At 42.1% G+C, this 21,293-nt stretch overlaps 1 protein-coding gene across 1 annotated transcript in view; it reads left to right on the top strand.

Moving 5' to 3' along the window:
- The window catches only part of LOC117876505 (mucin-2-like), an 80,053-nt gene extending 77,826 nt beyond the window's left edge, over positions 1–2,227 (top strand). Inside the window, exons 47-48 of the mRNA XM_034768771.1 lie at positions 190–301; positions 1,235–2,227. Of these exons, the coding sequence (XP_034624662.1) occupies positions 190–301; positions 1,235–1,451 (329 nt within the window). The 3' untranslated portion in view covers positions 1,452–2,227. The remainder of the gene's footprint in view (positions 1–189; positions 302–1,234) is intronic.
- Positions 2,228–21,293: the final 19,066 nt, after the last annotated feature.

The raw sequence follows: 21,293 nt of genomic DNA, 5'->3' as shown, positions 1-21,293 counted from the left end.
TTCTAATGTTGAAAGATTAAGACTGGGACTTAAACTCAAATCCCCAACTAAATTACTTGTGTGTTTCCTACCTATAGCACGAATCCTGCATAATCAAACATCTTCCTCTCAGAACAGCTTTAAGCATTCGCTTAGCTGTGAATCTGAAGCGACGTGAAGCGTTTCTAGTTATTTTTTCCTCTTTCTTAGTACCAAGATGCAAAGTTCACAAGAACTCCACTGTGATCCGCCACAATGAATGTGAATCTTCTGAGCCTATTGAACTGACGTACTGTGAAGGTGTTTGTGCCAGCTCCTCAGTGTAAGTGGCAGCGAGTACATTATATCCTCTCCGTGTATCTATTTCTCTTTGTGGCCTCTTTTCATCCAACTGCTCAAGTGGTATTGAGCACGGACTCACCTATGCACTTTCAATTAATTTAATATACACTTGAAAAGCAAGGGTTTCCATTAAGTGTGATGGCTTGTACATCTGAAGTGTGCGTCAGTATTTGGGGGAGTGGGAGAGTGCTTACTCTATACCACAGCAATTATCTCCCATCACTTTGCCTGACACACAATATAACATGACAATCCCAATGTCAAACAACCAGAGTCACAGAAGTAAAAACCTTGTTCAAGTCACAAAGCAGAGTATTGAGTATCTGACAGCAAAGCACCCATTGGAACAACAGTGAGGAAGATGCACACTGGGGTTCTGATTTTCCTCTGACTTACATTCATTGCCATCAGTAGAGTCACACCTGATATATTGCTGTGACTAAAGAGAATCAGATCCTGCATTCATAAATAAGCCATTACGGCTATTTGGCAAATAGAGTACATCATATATAAATTGGCCCATCCTTCCTATCAGTTGTTCTTTAGACCACCTTCATTTCTCTCTCTGTCTCATACATGCTCAGAACTAACTGCCATTAAATGATGATGAAAGCCAGTGGAGACACTAGAAAACTAACACCACAAAATTTGATCTTTCCTGTTTATATTGAGCTACACACACACACACACACACACACACACACACACACTCTTTTGAAAGCTGGAAATAATGGGCCCAATCTTGCTTCTATTAAAATTAAATGCAGATTTGCCACAGAGCACAGTGGGCGCAGGAACAGGCCCTCTATCAAATAGATACGTTTTTTTAAAGTGTGCAATATTTAGCAGAGTGTGTGCTATATGAAGACTTTTACAGAGGGGTATAATTTCTTTTCTTTATCTGGTGGGGCAGATATTCCTTTGAAACACAGCAGATGCAACACAAGTGTACCTGCTGCCAGGAACTCAAGAGCCACAAGAGAGAGGTGACCCTGACATGCAGCAATGGATCAAGCATGAATTATGACTATGTCTATGTGGAACAGTGCCAATGCATGACTGCGTGCATTCCAGAAACCACAACCACACAACAGTTCCAAAAGGAAGAAGAGCAGAAAAGAACAAGATGATCATAGGAAAAAAGAACCCAAGAGGTCTAAAGCAGTTAAAATCAAAAGCAACATAGATAAAATAACCTGTGCACCGGCTTAAAACTCTGTTTCTTACTTATTTCAGCTTCCACTATCACCATTTTTCACTTCTTAAATATGAGAATATTCAGCAGCCAAATAACTAAGTCTTCATATGTATTTTTATTTCTAAACAATACAATTTTTGAGGGGGGAAGGATAAACAAAATTATAACTTGCATTGTTAGAGTCGTGAGTTAACCCAAAAATTACTTTCCTTTACCATTTCTCCTGTGAAGTTTGGAGACCATTTAGTTCTATTCTTTTCACCTATTTCTTTTTTTAGTATTCTCATTGTTTCAATGGGTCACCCATTATGGTTATTTGTGTGCACGTGTATATCTAAAAACAACTGAAGATCCCTGACAAATGTCCCGTTTACATCATGGGAATTCGCAATTATTCCAGTCAACCGTTTACAACATTAATGTTTTAGCAAGAAGTAGTAGGATGACTCTTTAAAACAAAAATAATGGTGATGGTGAGTTAATGTTTCATGTAGAAAACTGAATTTCATAGTTACGTTGCACTGTCCTTTGCTATTTATTTGTGAGTAGAGAAATAATTTTATTGGGGGGGTTCATTGTCTATGGATTTAAGGTTTTGTATGGGGTTAACATGTAATCTTTTCCTATTCATTTTGTTCTTACATGATTAATAAAACTTTCAGCATTTTCAATTTTGGTGACTTTGCTGTTTTCACTTGCTGAAACCTAGCCTGACCATGTATCTGATCACTTTGGCTGCAATGTGTCTAGCTGCTCCACTCAGGAGGGTTCATGCCTCAGATAACTACAAATCCACTCCTTAGTTGCACTTGGTCAGGGAGGCAAGTCCTTTGTGAAAACCCTTCTCAAGGGCAGCATACTCCCTGCACACAGCCAGCCTGCTCTGTTGATTGGCATGTAGGTTGGGCATAGGGTGACCAGACAGCACGTGTGAAAAATTAGGACAGGGGTTGGGGGGTAATAGGAGCCTATACAAGAAAAAGACCCCAAAACGGGACTGTCCCTATAAAATCGGGACATCTGGTCACCCTAGTTGGGCAGAGCTCTGGTTTTGTTCCCTCCCGGTCCACCAGCTCCTGAGATGGAGGGGCAACATACAGGGCCTCAGCCACTGCTTTCCACATGCCTGGAGCTGTGATTTAGAATGTGTTGCTGCAGCCCTGCAGGATTGGGAGAACCTGACTCTCTGCTACTCTCCTGCATTACCATGTTAGACCAGGGAACAATCTAGCTCCTGAGAATTAACTGCTGCTCCTTATCATTGATACAATAATGACATATTTAGACATCTTTACATGTCTGAAGGATTTTTTTTTTTCTCTGCTAACAACAAAATGTTTATGAATGGTGAAGAGTGCATTGTTGGTTTTTAAAGATATGAAATGCTATTTAGGATCCCAAACATATTGGTAACTTAAAATGTACAGATAGCTCCATAGTTTACAACTAAACTCATTTTCTTCCTTCGCTTACCTGCCAAATCTTGACTTTCAAGGACTTACACCAGGGAAGAATTTGGCTGCATTTCCCCTCAACAGTTCTTAATATTTGCCTGCACTGTTTTGGGTGGCTGCTGTATCAGCAGCTGTTACAGCTTACACACAGAAGCCTAAACTAAGGATTTTGCAGGAAAATAAAGGCAGAACTGACTTTTCAAATAATCGTATTCAATTACAAATTTTAAACACATATAAGAGGAGGGCCAAATTCAGACCCTGAATAAGGTCAATAGCATTATACCCTTTGGCCCACAGAGTATTAACGATATGGGATTTCGTGTGATATTTTTTTCCTGGCGGGGGAGGAATTAAACTCTTCAGTTTATGGTCACAAAATTTTATACTGACAGTTTCTTGAGATAAATCAAAGTTACTTAACCGAAAAATTGCAAATACATTGGGAGAGAAAGTATCTCAAATGTGTCACTAAAGAAGTTTAAACTCCTAAGTGTATGTCTGTAATGTAATCTGGAAAAGTACTTGAGCCCCACTCTATCTTAAGAGAGGCATTATAGAGATGATGTCTTGGCCCTATGCTATTTAGCATTTAGGATGTTGATAAATTGGAGAGGGTTCAGTGCCAAAAGAGTGATTAAAGGATTCGAAAACATGCCTTACAGGAATAGAATTCCTTGAGCCTATCTCTCTAGTTCAATAGAGCAGGTGATGGGCTCTTCAATCTAGCAAAGAAAGGTATGACACGATCCAATGGCTGGAAGTTGAAACCAGACAAATTCAGACTGGAAGTAAGGTGTAAATTTTTAGCAGTGAGAGTAATTAACCATTGGAACAATTTACTAACTTTTAGTGGATTCTCCATCATAGCAATTTTTAAATCTGAACTGGATATTTTTCTAAAGACATGCTCTAAGAATTATTTTGGGGATGCTCTATGGCATGTGGTATACAGGAGGTTGGACTTGATGATTACAGTGGTCCCTTCTGGCCTCAGAATCTATGAATACATAGAACCACTCCTCCATATAGCCTGAACTAATTCGCTGGCCACTGTCACCCCTACTTCTCCTCCAATATTACTGCTTCCTGGATTTCTTCTTTCAGTTGATTACTTGTGGCTTTTCTAAGTTTCTAATTTCCCTAGGTCCCAACTGTTTTATTTCTCTGACCTTAACAATTACATATTGAGCTGCATTGGGTAGCCCTACAAAAAAACTGTGAAACACATAATATCTACTACAAGGTGCCTTTACTATTTACAAATTTTCTCAGTAATGAAGAGGAGTAAACAACAAATAAACCCCTTACATAAATGATCCACAACACAGTGCAATCACAATATAAACAAGTGGCTTAATAATTAGGTTCTCTAATAACTCCTTAAATGGCTACAAATAATTACCCCAAATGGTTGAATTCCCAGGTGATTTGCCTGGATAAGGTAAGTAGAGATACATCAGAGCATTAACACTTGGATCCAAATTACCACCCCAGCCTCATCCGCTATCCTATATACAAAGTTAGGAAGATTTGGGATCCAAGGTTTCACTTCAAGCCTATCTCCACGTACACGGATCCCTTTGACCTAAACCAAGCCCCCTTAATCAGCTACCATAGACATTAGGCTCAAAACTCAGAAATTGCTGTTCTACTAATTCATATTTTTAACAAGCTCAAGTAACTTCCTCTATACAAACCAACAAGGAAGCTTTTACAGTGTCTCCCTAATAACAGGGTGAGTCTCCAGCCCAGAAGTGAAGTCAGTCATCAAGGTAAGCTTAAAAAGAGGGGTCCCAACAGAAGTAACTCTCTAGCCAAAGTTAGAGGGGGACCAGTAAGCTCCCACACCCAAATAATCCTCTATTTCTTCCCCACAAGAAAAGAAGCAGCCATAAAAAATGCTAGCCCAAGGGGTTCATCTACCAAATCTCATCCTATTTCTATACTATTAGTGTACGAAATAGGATTAACCCGCCTCAGCGGTTCTCAAACTTCATTGCACAGTGACCTCCTTCTGACAACAAAAATTACTACACAACCCCGGGCGGAGCCAGAGCCGGAGCCCTGCTGCCCCAGGCTGAAGCCTTTGGGGTCAGCTTCAGCCTGGGGTGGCAGTATTCAGGCTTCAGCTTCAGCGCTGGCCCTGGTGACCCTATTAAAATGGGGTCCAGATGCACAGTTTGAGAGCCGCTGGGTCGGTAGTGTAAGTGGCTGCTTGTCCACGAAGAATGTTACTGAGATCAGTTCCCCCAAACTACAAACAATAGAGATTATGGTAGAAATAAAGCAAAATATGTGAACAGTTCTAGCAGCGGCTTGATTTTTAGTGGTGCTGAGCAAACTCAGCTCCCATTGAAGTCCATGGAAACTGCAGGCGCTTATCACCTTTAAAAATCGGGCCAAAAGTTTGGGTGTTTTTGTGAGACTATTTGGTCCCCTACATTCTGATTTACTCATGTGCTCACCAGTTACAAAGCCTGCAAAACAGGTTATCTGGTTTGTTGGCTTCACTTACAATTATTTTAGCCACTTTATAAAATGTCCTGTTTATAGTACTTACACTTCAAACGTTGCTCAGCTGCCCTCTAGTGATGATTAGGTGTTTCAGTCAACAGAGTACTGTATTCCTAGGAGACCATCCAATACAAATTTTAGTACAGGTGAAACTTATTTACTCACTAATCTCGGGGGGGAGGGTTTGAAATCCTACAGTACATGCAATACAAAATTTAAATACAATAGACAAAGGGAGACTGGATGGCTCAAGGGATTGATAATGAAATATAGATCTTATCGCCTTTGTCACTATTGAAAAGTATTTTTTATTTTACAGGGTCCAGAGTGTGGTGGGTGGTTACTCAACTTGGGTTAGTAGTGACCACAGCTAATTGCTGTCAGTTGGCTGCTCAGTGGCATGTGAAATGAATTTGATTATCTCAGTGCAGTCCTCGATGGACATGTTGTGACATCATTAAAAAAAACACAACTGGCAACACTGTAGTGCCAGCTGTGGTGAGTTTTGTGCTGTAGACATCTGAACATTGGGAGATAGATCGAGATCATCAAAATTGTACTGATTTCTTTAATTAGTAAATGTCAATATTTTTATGGCAAGTCCTCCATCTAGTATACTTGCTCGTTGCCTCAGCCAGGAGGCCAAAGAGTACATGGGCATAGGGACCAATTACCTTCTTGAGGTATGAACCGGAACTCGCTACTTGTCTGTGAAGTACCTAATACACTTTTTAATATAAATAATGACTTAAAAAAATAAAAAAGAACTGATGGAAAGAGGGACACAGGCTCCTTTCCCCCCAAAACCTAACAAGTGAAAAAACTAGTCCTTGCATTTCCTAATTAAGGAGTTTCCACACTCTCTTCCCCAGCTAAACTGAGAGTCCAGGATAGAGGAGAAAGCTGCTAGAGCTGATCAGGAAATGCTGATTCCTCAAATCCAAAGTGTTTCACAGAAAGGTATCTTGTTTGACAAACTTTCAAAGAACTGCAGCAGGTTTCCATTGAAAATCTGCCTGATTGGCTGCTGGGACCCCAGGGATTCCAGGGTCTGCAACTCTAGGGCAGCCCTGCCATGCAGACTGCCCTATGACCAGGGAGCTCAGGGCTTCTGGACTTTCAGGCCAGCTGGCTCTGCTTGATTCCCATAGTCTCTAAGACAGTTGTCCAAAATGTCTGACAGCCTGGGGAACCAGCTGGCCTAGGAGTCTGGAAGCTGTGGGAGGCCTGGCCCTGGTACAATCTGTATGGCAGGCCTGCCCGGAGGCCACAGAACCTGGAATCTCTTGGGTCTCCAGCCCCAGGACAGACCACACGGTGCAGTCTCCCGAGAGCTGTGGACCCTGGAAGCCCTGTCAGTGTCAATCAGATGGTGGGCAGTACAAAACTGACAAGAATCATGTTAATTACAGTCAGGAGCTGCTGGAGTCATGGAGAACAAATTTTGTTTTGGAAAGACCATGTGTTGGTGTTTCCAAAATGAAAATTTGACAGAATTTCCAGCTTGTGGGAATTTTTCCACAAACTGGAATATCTGAGATTAGGCCAGTTGTAAAAACTACAATCTCTCAGAAACAATTGCTACAGAATGATCACTACAAAAGATCAATAGCTAGGAATCTCTAAGAAAGAGTGAGAATCTGAGACCCAGATCTATCAATAACGGCATAAAAATAACATGAAGATATAAACTTGTGGCTGACAAAGTGATCATTGTTTTTTGCTAAGACACCATATATATCCAGCTACCATGTCTCCTTTTAATCTAGTTAATCAGAAGAAGAAACCTAACTCTTGAAGTACAGTTAAACAAATACACCGCTACCTCGATATAACGCGACCCTATAACACAAATTCGTATATAACGCGGTAAAGTAGTGCTTCGGGGGGGCGGGGCTGCGCACGCCGGTGGATCAAAGCAAGTTCAATATAACGTGGTTTCACCAATAACGCGGTAAGATTTTTTGGCTCCCGAGGACAGCGTTATATCGAGGTAGAGGTCAGTCTCATGGCAAAATTCTTGAAAACGTTAATTGTGTATTCATGCTATAAATCAATGCAGTTACAGACTAGTGAGGATACTGCATTTGAAAAATGAACAAGAGTATGTCAGATAAAATCAGCACCGGACAACTTTGCTAACAGTTGTTACAATATACTAGATACATTTAGAAAATGTGCACTTTGACCTTCCAAAAAGATGAGCTGATGTCCTGATATTTCATTAGGAAACGTCCATGAGTGGCACTTGTCTACAAAAGAAAATGGAGTGTTAGGATGTTTATCTAATCAAATTGCTAAATACAGGTGCTTTGGGGTACTGTTATTAGGAATGGCCATGTTGTAAAATATGCACATATATGCTTCTATTACCCAGTTGGGTACAGTTAATTGGTCTCTCTGCACAAGGTTTGTTTTGCCTGTTCCTTTATGTAAACAAATCTGTAAGCTGTCTCTTAATATGGTTTCAAGTGTTTGTCCAAAAACAGCTGCCTACTTTACAGCAAATTTACAGTTGTTATGAGTTCCTTATCTAAACAATCCATTGAAAATGTCAAGGTTAATTTTTTCTCTTTTGTAAACCTTTGTGTTTACTAGCTGAATTGTAGCTCTTATGAATGTGAGAGAAGCTCGTGCTACTGAACAAAGGGAGGCAGTGTGTAGGGGTGGGGTGTTTGCACAGTGTTTTCCCACAGCTCATCGCAATCCTGATGTGCTGCGTGTCTCATTGTGCCCGCCTCGGCTTCTCCTGAATAGGCGCTGTCAATCATACCCAACTTGCTGGTGGTTTGGGAAGTCATAGACTAACCAAATTAGTTTCATTTTGAACAGAAGATGGAACCAATCCCCCCTAAACACTAAGGATATGTGGGTCTGAATTTTAAAGCTTGGACTCACTCTCTATTTTTCAATCTCCCCCAGTCGCCCTCCCCCCCCCCCCCCCTTTTTTTTTAAATTAACGTAATCAGGCAGCATTTGATGCCAAGAGAAATATATTGTTGCCCTCCCCACCCTCCCACTCCTGCTCCCCCTTCACTCTCTTTCCCCTTTATCATTCATTCTCATTTTTCCCCTCAGTTTGCCGATCAATAAATTCAGGGTTTTGCTATCCTGCCTCCTTTGGGATACTGAATTGATAGTACTCGAGACAGTTCCTTCTATTGGGGATTAATCTGAATCCCTCTTTGGTCACAGAATTCCACTCAGCACCACTTTCTTCACTAGGATGTGGTGGCTGTTTCCTATGGTAAGAATTTTTTGTCCATATGCTTGAATGGAAGATGATCATGGCTAAGGATTCTACTAGATACATTTGTTCACCTCTTTTACCCTCCCCCTCTCTCCCTGTGCAAAGGTGTGTGGGATTTTTATATTGTTAGTTTTACTGTCAGACAAGTGTTTTTCATGGTGGAATTTCAATCTGATGAGACGGGTATATGGCTACGTAAGGCCATGTTATGATGCTATGGGACTAATTCTGTCACCACTTGCCCTGTAACCGTGGCTGCTTTGATGCTGTGCACCTGCACCTTTGGGTCAGAGCCCTGATATCAGCAACATGCTCACAGTACAATGGCCTCACCGTGGCTTCCACCAGCCGGGTTACTCATTTCAGAGCGACACCAACAGCCTTTCCAGTCCTGTATCTCCCCAAAACCATCTCCCCTCCAGTGTCCAGTCCCTCTTACTGGATATTCACTCTGAAGTTAAGTTCACTGCCTCCAAAGAGACAGAATACACCAGCCTATTGCTTTAGCTGAGGACTTCACCCTTCAGTTTAATACACAGCACTGAGTTGGTTTTGTAATAAAAAAAAGAGTAAGTTTATTAAGGAAAAACAGATTTAAGTGCTTTCAAGCAAGAGTGAAAGAGATATGAAAGAGTTACAAAGCAAAACTAACATGCTTTCTAGTGTCTAAAACTTCATTCTAGAAAGTTATAGCTTTGCCTAAACATAGTTTCTTACTTACACCAAGTTGTTAGCATTCTCCAGCATGACTGGCTGTTCTAGCCAGAATCCAACCCTCACAGAATCAAAGTTCTTTGTTCCTGCAGGAGATGGATGTCAAAATGGCTTTTTGCTTCTGCTTATATTTCCTAAAAATCATTGTTTTGTCCCCTAGAGTCAGGATGATCTCCTGCTGTACTTCCCTTCCTGTTGGCTTTCCATCCCCCTGCTGATTTATATGTAAATAGGGCTTCTGTTTTGATTCCATAATGCTTAATTTACACTGGAGAGAGGCAGACAGCTATCTTCCCTCTGTCTGCGAAAAAACTGTTTCTCCATTTGTTTGGTCACAGATTTTAAAGCATAATATAAATAAGTATCCATAATTCCTCCTATAGTGTTAACACAAACATTTCACAATGATACCAATTACCAATGTGTCACCCGCTTTAATAAAAGACCTTACTCAATACACTTTTATAGTATAGTAATATTGTATACAATTAATTGATTCAACTGCTTATTCTTTGGGCTTCAGAAATCCTGTTCCCTTCCCTTGGATGTCTATACCCAGATTGTCACACATGTCTACTCAGGGGAAATTTATAAAAAATAATCCTCACAGGTGCTAGCCCTGATGTAGGGTCCCTAATGTAGAGGAGACACTGGCAGATTTTAGCATTTTTACCACTCTGATAGTTAAACCAGATGAAAAGGAGGTTTGACACTGTGGCTGGGTCTACACTACCCGCCTGAATCGGCGGGTAGAAATCGACCTCTCGGGGATCGATTTATCACGTCCCGTCAGGACACGACAATCGATCCCCGAATCGACGCTCTTACTCCACCAGCGGAGGTGGGAGTAAGCACCGTCGACGGGAAGCCGCAGAGGTTGATTTTGCCACTGTCCCTACAGCGGGGTAAGTCGGCTGCGATACGTCGAATTCAGCTACGCTATTCGCGTAGCTGAATTTGCGTATCTTAAATTGACCCCCTCCTGTAGTGTAGATGTAGCCTTTGGTAAAATATATCTGGCCACAGATGCCTGGTCTTCAATAGAGCTCCCGTCAGTACTAATACCAGACAACTGATGTTAGTAGTGGTGGGAATATCTTTATACATTTCCACAGCCCTGACAAAGCTTAAGTTTCAAATGACAGACAAGCCTGAACCAAAATTTCAAATAAAAAAGTTGGTCAGGAAAGTTTGGATGTATAACTTCGGCCTGTCTCCATTTAAAAACAAAATGAAACTCAGAACACATGCATGGAGATTCAGGGTAATTTTTCTGCTTTCAGTATTTAGTTATCCTTTTTCTAAAAATAGTTTGCTATTTTTCTAAGAGATTTTTAAAAGGAGAAAACAAGACTGATATTCCAAACAAACTCATAATATATCTTCTTATAGCTGATTTCTATTCTTTTTCAATCAGATTGATTACATAGAGTAGGGCATTGGCCGTCCATGTCTGGAAGACAGGTAACTTTATTCTCTCTACTGTATTCTAGATTATTTTAAAACTTTTTAAAAAACATTATTTTGTGCCAACAGAGAACAAGCTAAACTGCCTTGTGAAAAGCCCCTTCACCATTCTGCAAGGTACTCCAACCAGAAGCCCCCAGAACAGACAATCCCTCAAGTTTTCTGTAGCTCCATTTGAGACATTTCTCGCTAGTGAGAAAATGTCACTGAGCCCCACTCTCCAAGACCCTGGTCATTGGGAGCCATGCCAGGGAGACAGGAGCATACCTCAGAAGAAAGGGGTGCACTGAGAAAATCAGAGGTGTTGGGGGAGTAAATAGAGGCTGAGTGTACTGGAATAGGCAGCAGCTCCTGGGAGAAAGTTGCTATGGAAGAGAGTCTAGAAGAGGAGCTGTTGGTGTCTGGAGGAAGGAGAAGAGAATCACATAAATCCTGGAAAGGTGGAGGGGGAGCCTGGGGCAACCAGGGCAAGGATGTGAGGGGAGAGCTGTAGGAGCCTCTAAGGGCTGTTTGGGGTAGAATGGAACCTGGGGCAGTGCAGCCAGGGGGCAGGAGGATAGAAGGGAGCTTGGGGCAACAGGGGCTAATAGTTTTACTCAGATCACTACAGCATATCAGCACAGCCACATGAGATAAAAGCAAAGTAACCATCTTGAGCAAAAAAATTACTGGCTTATGCTAGTCCGTTAGACCCTTAATGTTATTTTTGTGTATTGTTTTAAAAATCAGTGTATAATTAATAGCTGGAAGTGTTCTTTTCTGTCTGTATGAAACACACACAGTCAGATTTTTAACAGGATGGACATTTCCATTAAGATACCTAGAGGTGTCCCCTTTTAGACACTTGGCCCAGCCTCTTCTTCAGTCAAACAAAACAAAATATCTGTTTTGAAGGAAGGTGCAAAGGATACACAATCCCAAATTAACCAATCCTGCAGTCTTTAGGCCACTGACAAATATAAGAATATATTCTGAAGAGGGAAAAGAAAGAAAGACAGAAAAATTTGTGGGCTAAATTCATGCCTGGGGCAAGCACATTAGCTTCAGTGAATGCTGGCCCTTTATAATAGGCACAGGATGAGAGACAGTTGATCATAAACTTTTCAATCAGATTATTTAGTGAGAAATGGCTTCTAGGGAGACAAAGGGTGTTGAATTCAATATGCTTCATATGGTCAGTTTATCTCCCTCCCCTCATTGCTGTGTGGAAAGAACAATCCACAGCGATTCCTAGGGCAGGGCTACACTACAGCCTAATTCAATATAATTTAAGTCATTCAGGGGTATGAAAAAGCTCTCCCCTTACCCCTTAGAGTGACAAGTTTTGCGCTGTCCACACTAGCGCTATGTCAGTGGGAGATGTTCTTCTGCCAACATAGCTTCTCGCCAAGGTGGAGTAATTATGCGGACATGAGAGCGCTCTGTGCCAGTGTAGCGCTGTCGGGTAGACTTGGCCCTAGTTCCAAAGCTCTGTGACCATGTAAAGAAGCAGCATGCATGGGGTTTATTGCAACATAAGGGAGACCCTGTGTCCCAACAGGAGAGATTCATCAAACCAGTTCCCAAAGAGAGGCAAGCCTAGGCAGCTCTGGAACTTTCAACCCCAGCCTCTGCTCAACTGGAGGCTCCTACCTCCTGAATGTGCCCCACACAGCAGCCCATAAGCAACAAGAGGCCTTCCCCAAACTCACTTCACCAGCAGAAGAGTGCATACAGGGCAAGGAGGGGTTCTCAGGTCTCTGTGTCACGTTGCATGTAGCACCCACAATGCCTCCTGCTTGCGTTGGCTGGAGCTGGTTCTATGCCCCTCCTTGTTTCCCTGCCACCTGGAGGAGCTGAACCACAGCAAGGAGGAGCCCAGTCACCAGCACCACTGGCCACTGATCATCTCACAGCATCAGCTCCCCCATAGTGTGGCCCTCCTCCAGCCCCAGGCAGGCACGATCCTCAGCAGCAATCAGGCCAAATTTAAGCAGTCCTGTGTTGCTACGCAGCAGGCAGACTGACCAAGTACCCTGGTATTTTTATGCCGGGGATAACATTATTAAATCGGCCCCTGAGAATTTTTTGGTGTTAAATGGAAGTGTCCCTGACATACCAGGTACTTGGTCAGTCTAGTCTCCAGTGCTACATACAGAGATAAAATCACCTCACTACTCCACTGTATACACCCAAGGACCAAATTCACCCTTTTTGCCACAGCATTGCACTTGGAGCTCCTGTGGAGTTGCTAGTCAAGTGTGCTGTACTCCCCTACATTTTATGTTCCCCAAAAAGCAGAGCACTACCTGGTACATTGCAAGTATTTCATAGGTTCTCAGAGCATCATGAAATTCCTCCATTGTAGCTCTCCCCTTAAGTGCTCCTCTACAGCTGCCCTTTACGCAACACGTACTCAAAGTATAGGAGTTATTTTTAAGCATAACATACCTAACCATCTGTCATAACTATAAAGGGAAGGGTAACAGCTCTCCTGTGTACAGTATTATAAAATCCCTCCTGGCCAGAGACTCCAAAATCCTTTTCCCTGTAAAGGGTTAAGAAGCTCAGGTAACCTGGCTGGCATCTGACCCAAAGGACCAATAAGGGGACAAGATACTTTCAAATCCTGGGGGGGGGAGGGGAGAAAGGCTTTTGTTTGTGCTCTTTGTTTGGGAGTTTGTTCGCTCTTGGGACAGAGAGGGACCAGACATTAATCCAGGTTCTCCAAATCTTTCTGAACAAGTCTCTCATATTTTAACTTGTAAGTAAACAGCCAGGCAAGGCGTGTTAATTTATCTTTGTTTTCTCAACTTGTAAATGTACCTTTTACTAGAGTGTTTATCTCTGTTTGCTGTACTTTGAACCTAAGGCTAGAGGGGGGGTCCTCTGAGCTCTTTAAGTTTGATTACCCTGTAAAGTTATTTTTCCATCCTGATTTTACAGAGAGGATTTTTACCTTTTTCTTTAATTAAAAGCCTTCTTTTTAAGAACCTGATTGATTTTTCTTTGTTTTTAGATCCAAGGGGGTTGGATCTTGATCCACCAGGAGTTGGTGGGAGGAAGGAGGGGGGATGGTTAATTTCTCCTTGTTTTAAGATCCAAGGGGTTTGGATCTTGATCCACCAGGAGCTGGTGGGAGAAAGGAGGGGGATGGTTAATTTCTCCTTGTTTTAACATCCAAGGGGTTTGGATTTGTATTCACCAGGGAATTGGTGAAGGTCTCTCAAGGCTACCCAGGGAAGGGAACTAGCTTTGAGATGGTGGCCGTGGACCAGATCTAAGCTGGTAGTTAAGCTTAGAAGTTTTCATGCAGGCCCCCACATTTGTACCCTAAAGTTCAAAGTGGGGAAGCAGCCTTGACACCAGCACACACAAAAATTCATTTCCTTTTCCACCCATCGAGGGATGGATAGTCTCCTTTAAATTCCTTTTTAATAATACGTGCACATCATCTTCTCACAAAGAGGACGTCTTTTATTTTAAGATTCTTCCTTAGTTATCAGAGAGGTAGCCGTGTTAATCTGGATCTGTAAAAAGCAACAGAGAGTCCTGTGGCACCTTAAAGACAGACAGGCTCTGCTCCCGGACAGAGACTCCGGGTGCCCTGAAAGGCGAGCGGCGGGCGGGGGGGCAGCAAGTCGGGAATAGGTGACACTTGGGGAAGGCGTGGGGGGGCTGCAGGTGGGGCCAGGAGGGACATATGGCCCCAAGTATTGCTGGAGCTGGGCCCCTGGCTCTGAATATTGCTGGTGCCTGAGCACCACCTGGATCGGCTTTTAGGCGCCCCCAACCACTAGGCGCCCTAGGCGTCTGCCTAGTTTGCCTAAATGGTTGCACCGGCCCTGTCTGTGGCCCATCTTTACTAAAATATTGGATTTGATGTGGGGGGAGAAATCATACAGGGGAACCCATGGAATCAATAACAAACTCTACTAATTTTCTCTTTAGCAGAGATTGCATAATCACATACTTCATCTTAGTTATTTCTTTTCCTTAAATGCAGAGATTAGAGCTGGTTAGAATTATTCAACCATTTTATTTTATGGAAAAGTATAGTTTTGGCAAAAACAAAATATTTCACAAAATGTTTGATTAAGATAAAGTTTTTTATTTTTCCATCAAAGAATTCAAAAGGAAAATGTTTTTTCACTTCAAATATTTCATCCATAATCCAACTTTTTCTACAAATATTTCAAACAAATCATTTTGTTTGAAAATTTTCAAAGAAATTAGAAAACCAACAGAGGGTCCTGTGGCACCTTTAAGACTAACAGAAGTATTGGGAGCATAAGCTTTTGTGGGTAAGAACCTCACTTCTTCAGATTCAGCTTATGCTCCCAATACTTCTGTTAGTCTTAAAGGTGTCACAGGACCCTCTGTTGCTTTTTACAGATTCAGACAAACACGGCTACCCCTCTGATAAAGAAATTAGACTTTTTTTTAACTAATTTGAGGAGAGAAAGACCAAAACTAAATCCACAAATCCAATGTCCTAGAAAATTTAAGATTTATATCTCAGAATCCATCTTGAGGTTAGCCTATATCTAGACACCCTTTCTCCTAAATCAGGTACATGGAAAGACCAAACTGGGTTTTATGTCGTGCCCAGCAGGAAGAGATTCAGGTTCACCCCAATGTAAGCTTCATTTTTCTCTCTCATTCCCTCCTATATCATAGCACAAATGAGCACTCATTTAAAATATAAAAGCAATATCAAAGAAACAAAGATGCTGTGTTCTGATGTCTTGTATCAGAGCAACAGTGTGGGTGTTTTTATGCAGATACATTCACAATGCATTCCTTATGCTCATGCTACTTGCAGACAACCGCCTGTGTTGCTACACTAAATTAATTAAGCTCCCCCGATTTTCCCAGCTGCTATGGGTATTTTGGGTATGGCTATGTTGTCTGCTGAAACAAGGTCATAGAAATGTGTCTTCAGTTTGAAAACATGCCACTGGCACTCACACTGAGCTGAATTGTTTCTGATGTACACTGAATATAACAGAGGCATGAAAGGGAGACAATGTGTTTTTGTTTTAATTTCTGCAGGATCATATACACACAGCAACAAGGCTCCCTCCTGACCTTACAGGACCTATATCACATGCATAAGCCCTGAGGTCTGCCAGGAGGTACTTAGCTTTTTTGCTTCCATGCTGTGCGACTATGTCAAAGCCCTGAAAAGCAACATAAATCATCCTTCCTTTTCCTCTAAAGTAAAATGCGCCCCATAGAGAAGCTAGCAGGGGAAATGTTTAACTGACTTTCTACATTACGAGCTGTTTCAAACAATGGAGTAAAAATGACAAGCATTTAAAACTAAATTTAAAGTTACTCCCACAGGATTTCATTGTCAAAGAAGATTTATCACCATGATTTTGGCACCAGCATGCTGAGTGTTTTTGAGATATGCACCCATGGTTTTATCATTTGGAGATGGACTGTTTAGGATTAATAAGAATAGTATCTGCAGTTCCAGGAGCGAGGATAAAAATTACAAGGGCTATCAATCCTCATGCTTCAGGGCATTAGCTGATTCTTAAATTCAGTTGGCAGAACATCCTCCACCAGCATGGGGAAAAAAAAATCACACACAAGTACATTATGTTTTTTTTTCACCCATGTGAAAGTCATCCGCTATAGACCACTGGCCAACGCAGGATAACAGACAAGACAAACTTTTGGCCTGTTTCTGTCTGGCAATTCTTTTCTTTCTATGTTAGTAAGATTCAAAGCTGATGTTAAAATACCTAACTAGATCCAATACCTGTACACATCCAGGCAACTTGACCCCCCTGATAGCCAAAAGATGCAGCTTGAAGAAGATAAATGGTAAGAGATCTAAAAATTTTTAAATATCCACTAATTCACACCCTTTACAGTGCTCACCACTTGAACCGCAATATCCAATATAGAGCCTGATTCAAATCCCACTGAAATCAATAGAAAAATTACCATGGCCTTTGGATCAGACTTATAGCCCCTTATCTCTGTTTTCCCACACTCTTTATATATATATATATATAAAAGAAATGAATTGTTTAAATAACTCTAAACAGATGGAATTTTAAAAAGTTCTGTGCATGAATGAACCGTGCATAGACAAAGATGCTATGAAAACTCTCTCTCTCTTTTTTTTTTTAAACATGATGGCAAGGTATTAACGTAATGGATTCTGGCAATGTGTTTGGTTGTTGTGTTGGGGCTCCCCACTTAATTGATTTAAGGTCTCTTCATTTGATAAAATATTTGTTGATTTAAAAGGTGTTTGTCTACACTACCTTATTAGTCAGCATCAAGTCGTAGGTGCTTTGGCTGCAAAATATTTAAAAGCCTAGTTTATGGCATTTCACAACATTGCTTCCTGCGGGCCCGCCACGACCTCCTGCCCTAACTCAACTCCACTCCGCCTGCTCCCCCGGGCATGCCACCGCTCCGCTTCTTCCCCCCTCCCTCTCAGGCGAGGGAGGGGGGAGAAGCAGAGCAGCGGCAAGTTCAGGGGAACAGGTGGTGCGGAGATGAGCTAGGGTGGGGGGGGTGCAGGAAGTAACGGGGGGTAGATGAACTGCTCCCCACTCCAGCTCACCTCCGCTCCACCACCCCCGCCTTCCCCGAGCACCCCGCCACTCCGCTTCTCCTCCCTCCCAGCCTTGCTGCGTGAAACAGCTGCTTCCCGCGTGGCAAGCCTGGGAGGGATAGGGAGAAGCGGAGCGGCAGCGGCGCACTCAGGGGAGCAGGTGGAGGCGAGCTGGGGCGGTGGGGGCACTTTTTCCCCATGCCCCAGAGTCAGCACCTATGATGGCCGGCACCAGAATGCCGCCCCTAGAAATGTGCCGCCCCAAGCACCTGCTTGTTTTGCTGGTGCCTGGAGCCAGCCGTGCTCACCCTGTACAGTAACTGAGGTTCTTCGAGATGGTTGTTGCAGGTGCAGGGATGCAGATTCATCTAAAATGGAGCACCCACAAGGACACACCTCAAAGAGGGATCAGTTTTAAAATGCTGTACATAGCTACTGTTACCATAAAACTTCAAATGCACATTTTTGAATTTGTGTAGCCAGAGTTTGGCGTTTGAAGCCATATTAAGGCACCTAAAAAAAAATTAAAGATATTCTCAGATGTGCTGAGCACTTGCATTTTCCACTGACTTCGCTGGGATTTGTGGGTACTCAGCACTTCTGAAAAACAAGACCACTTTTAATTAGGTAAGAATTACGTAAGAATGCCCATACAGGGTCAGACCAATGGTCCATCTAGCCCAGAATCCTATCTTCCAACAGTGGCCAGTGCCAGATGCTTCAGCAGAAATGAACAAAATGGGGCAATTTATTCAGTGACCCACCCTCTGTCATCCAGCTTCTGGCAGTCAGAGGTTTAGAGACACCCAGAGCATAGGGTTGTGTCCTTTGCACATGGATTCAGCAGCATAAATTTGGGCACCCATTTATGAAAATACCGGTTTAGATCAACAGTGGTTCTGCCTCCCTCTACCTCCAGCAACATTAAAAAAACCCAACTTCTTATAAGAAGAATTCTTATACTTGTACTTGGAGTTTTAGGGTAGCAGCCGTGTTAGTCTGTATCCGTAAAAAGAACAGGAGTACTTGTGGCACCTTAGAGACTAACAAATTTATTAGAGCATAAGCTTTCGTGGACTACAGCCCACTTCTTCGGATGCATACAGAATGGAATATGCATCCGAAGAAGTGGTCTGTAGTCCACGAAAGCTTATGCTCTAATAAATTTGTTAGTCTCTAAGGTGCCACAAGTACTCCTGTTCTTTGTACTTGGAGTGTTCTTTTGTAGTTGGCAAGGTCTTTTTTTGTTTTGTTTTGTTTTGTTACCACACTGTTTTACCCTGCTGTTCAGTATTACGGTAACAACCTTTTCTATCTAAAAGATAAGCAAACAAAGCAGTTTCTGCCATTTGTTATCAAATCTTGAAATCACATTGTGTATTCCTCTACTTGAAACACTTCAGGCTTGATTACAGCAAAGCGATCTGGATCAGGGGGCTTAGCAGAGTGGAGGAGGAAAGAATTGTCATCCTTTTGCAAAGAGTTGTTAAGCATCAGTGAAGTGCTCTGCATCTCTACCCTGAGCTGTTTATTATGGAAACACCACAGAGAGTGTGTCTCCTAGGACAGAATACCACCATCTCCAGCTCTTAAACCCTTGGTTACTCACACAAACACAACCTGCATTTGTAAGTAAAAGTAACAGGGCTATTTTATTTTGGGCCACTACCATCCAAAGTGGCCATGTAGAATTTAAAAGATGTATCAATTGATCACCAATTTACATCAAAATTTTCATATAAATCACCTTTGTGAAAGTATAAGAAAGAAAAGCAAAGATTTGTCTTGAGCTTTGATTAAAGTGACATGACTTGAGGGAGCACGATCCTAGCACACAAAGAAGATGGACTACCCTTACTAGTCGATACAAATGAAGTTATTTGGAGCAGCGTACACCGGCTTAGAATTGTAAGGAGCCAAAAGACTCCAAATGTAGCAAACATCTTCACAGCACTAAGATAAAATAAATTCACTATGATGGATCACAAGTGTGTTGCTTTGCCTAGTTTCACCGTGACCATTGAACTATGACCAGTACTGAGACCGGTCCAATATGGGCATGTCAGGACACTCAGAATAAATTGTAGACTGCATCACTGTTGAGCAACTTATGCTTCCACCACAAAGCAGCATTTTACAATGGACCAGATTGGAGATGGGTGTGGGTGCGTGAGGTAAGATATGGGCACTATCCTTTAATAAATAGCTTGGATCAGTGATGCAGTCACATTTGCTACCATGAGACTTGGGAGAGTGGTGTAAGTGTTCTTACGCACCTCTTTGGATCAAATTTTGATGAGTGTTCCAGCCCTGGGAGATACTGTCAATCTTCTTTGCTGCAGCAGCAGGCTATGCAGCTGGAATGCAGCTACTAGAGAGGAGATATGGAGTTTGAGCCTAGTGTTACTCAATGATAGACCATATCAACTATTCATAGTGACCAAATAATTTCCAGGGCTTTACCACTTTGCGAATAGTGACAATGCCTTTGAGCCGCACTCAGGTTGAGTAAAAGGGGAAGGTAGTGATTTGGGGCTTCTAAACAGCACTATTAGCTCAGCCTATAACATATCTGGGTTCCACAAACAAGTTTGTTGTTTGGAACAAGGGCCACACCACATTAATGCTTGTATATGGCAGGAAAGAACAAGAGTTAAATAACAAAAGTTCATTAAAATTTCTAAAATATATAAACACATCCACTTCCAGTGAGTACATCTATGATGGGGTTTCTTCATTCATGATCCTACTGATGATTAGGTAAGATATTTTGCAATTAAAGTATCAGAACTCTCCACAAACCAGGTAATAAATTACACCAAACCTATTTAGAATGCTTGATATACACCCACACTGCTCCCAGGGACAGTGTTCTTATGATTTAAAGAATTCAGTCTGTTTACTTCATCAGAAAGCAGGTTGAGAAGTGACTTCATTATACTATATCTGTATCTTCATAAGGAGAAAATGTCAGGTACTAAAAGGATCTTTAATTAGGCAGAGAAAGGCATAAGAACCACCAATGGCTAGAAACTGAAGCCAGGTAATTTCAAATTAGAAATTAGGCATAATTTTAATTTTTTTCAAGAATGGTGTTAGAATGGTTAATCGCTCTCAAACTAGCAAGGCATGTAGTGGATATTCTCTCTCTTTATGCCTTCAAATCAAGACTGGATGACTTTCTGAAAGATCTACTTTACCCAAACACAAGTTATGCGTTAGTCGAACTAGTTATTGAATTCATTACAAAAACAACAAGGAGTCTGGTGGCACCTTAAAGACTAACAGATTATGCATCCGAAGAAGTGAGGTTTTTACTCACGAAAGCTTATGCACAAATAAATCTGTTAGTCTTTAAGGTGCCACCAGACTCCTTGTTATTTTTGTAGATACAGACTAACACGGCTACCCCCTGATACTTGAATTCATTACAGGGCTGCCTATCTCCTCTTGGGATTCCCAGCCATGAAGCTCCTCTCTTGGAGTTAGGTGCCTAAACCAAGTTAGTTCTTTCTCACCAAAAATGAAGATGTGGCATCCTCTTCCCACCTACCTTTCCCCCCACAATATCCTACTGGGTAAAGCACTCACCTGGGATATCAGAGACCCAGAATCAAATCCCTGCTCTGCCTGATTTGGAGCAGGGACTTGAACCCAGGTCTCCGAGCTCCCAGGTAAGTGCTCTAACAGCTGGGCTATAGGGTAAGGGGCAGCACTACCACCTGTTGTGTTTTGTGCAGGCCCCAGACCAGTTGGCCACCTCTGAAAATGCCTACCAGATGGTGCCCTGCAGGTGAGAAAGGCAGGGCA

Source organism: Trachemys scripta, chromosome 4 (assembly GCF_013100865.1).
Source record: "Trachemys scripta elegans isolate TJP31775 chromosome 4, CAS_Tse_1.0, whole genome shotgun sequence".
Taxonomy (NCBI): Eukaryota; Metazoa; Chordata; order Testudines; family Emydidae; genus Trachemys; species Trachemys scripta.
This window is presented reverse-complemented; position numbering and strand designations above follow the sequence as displayed.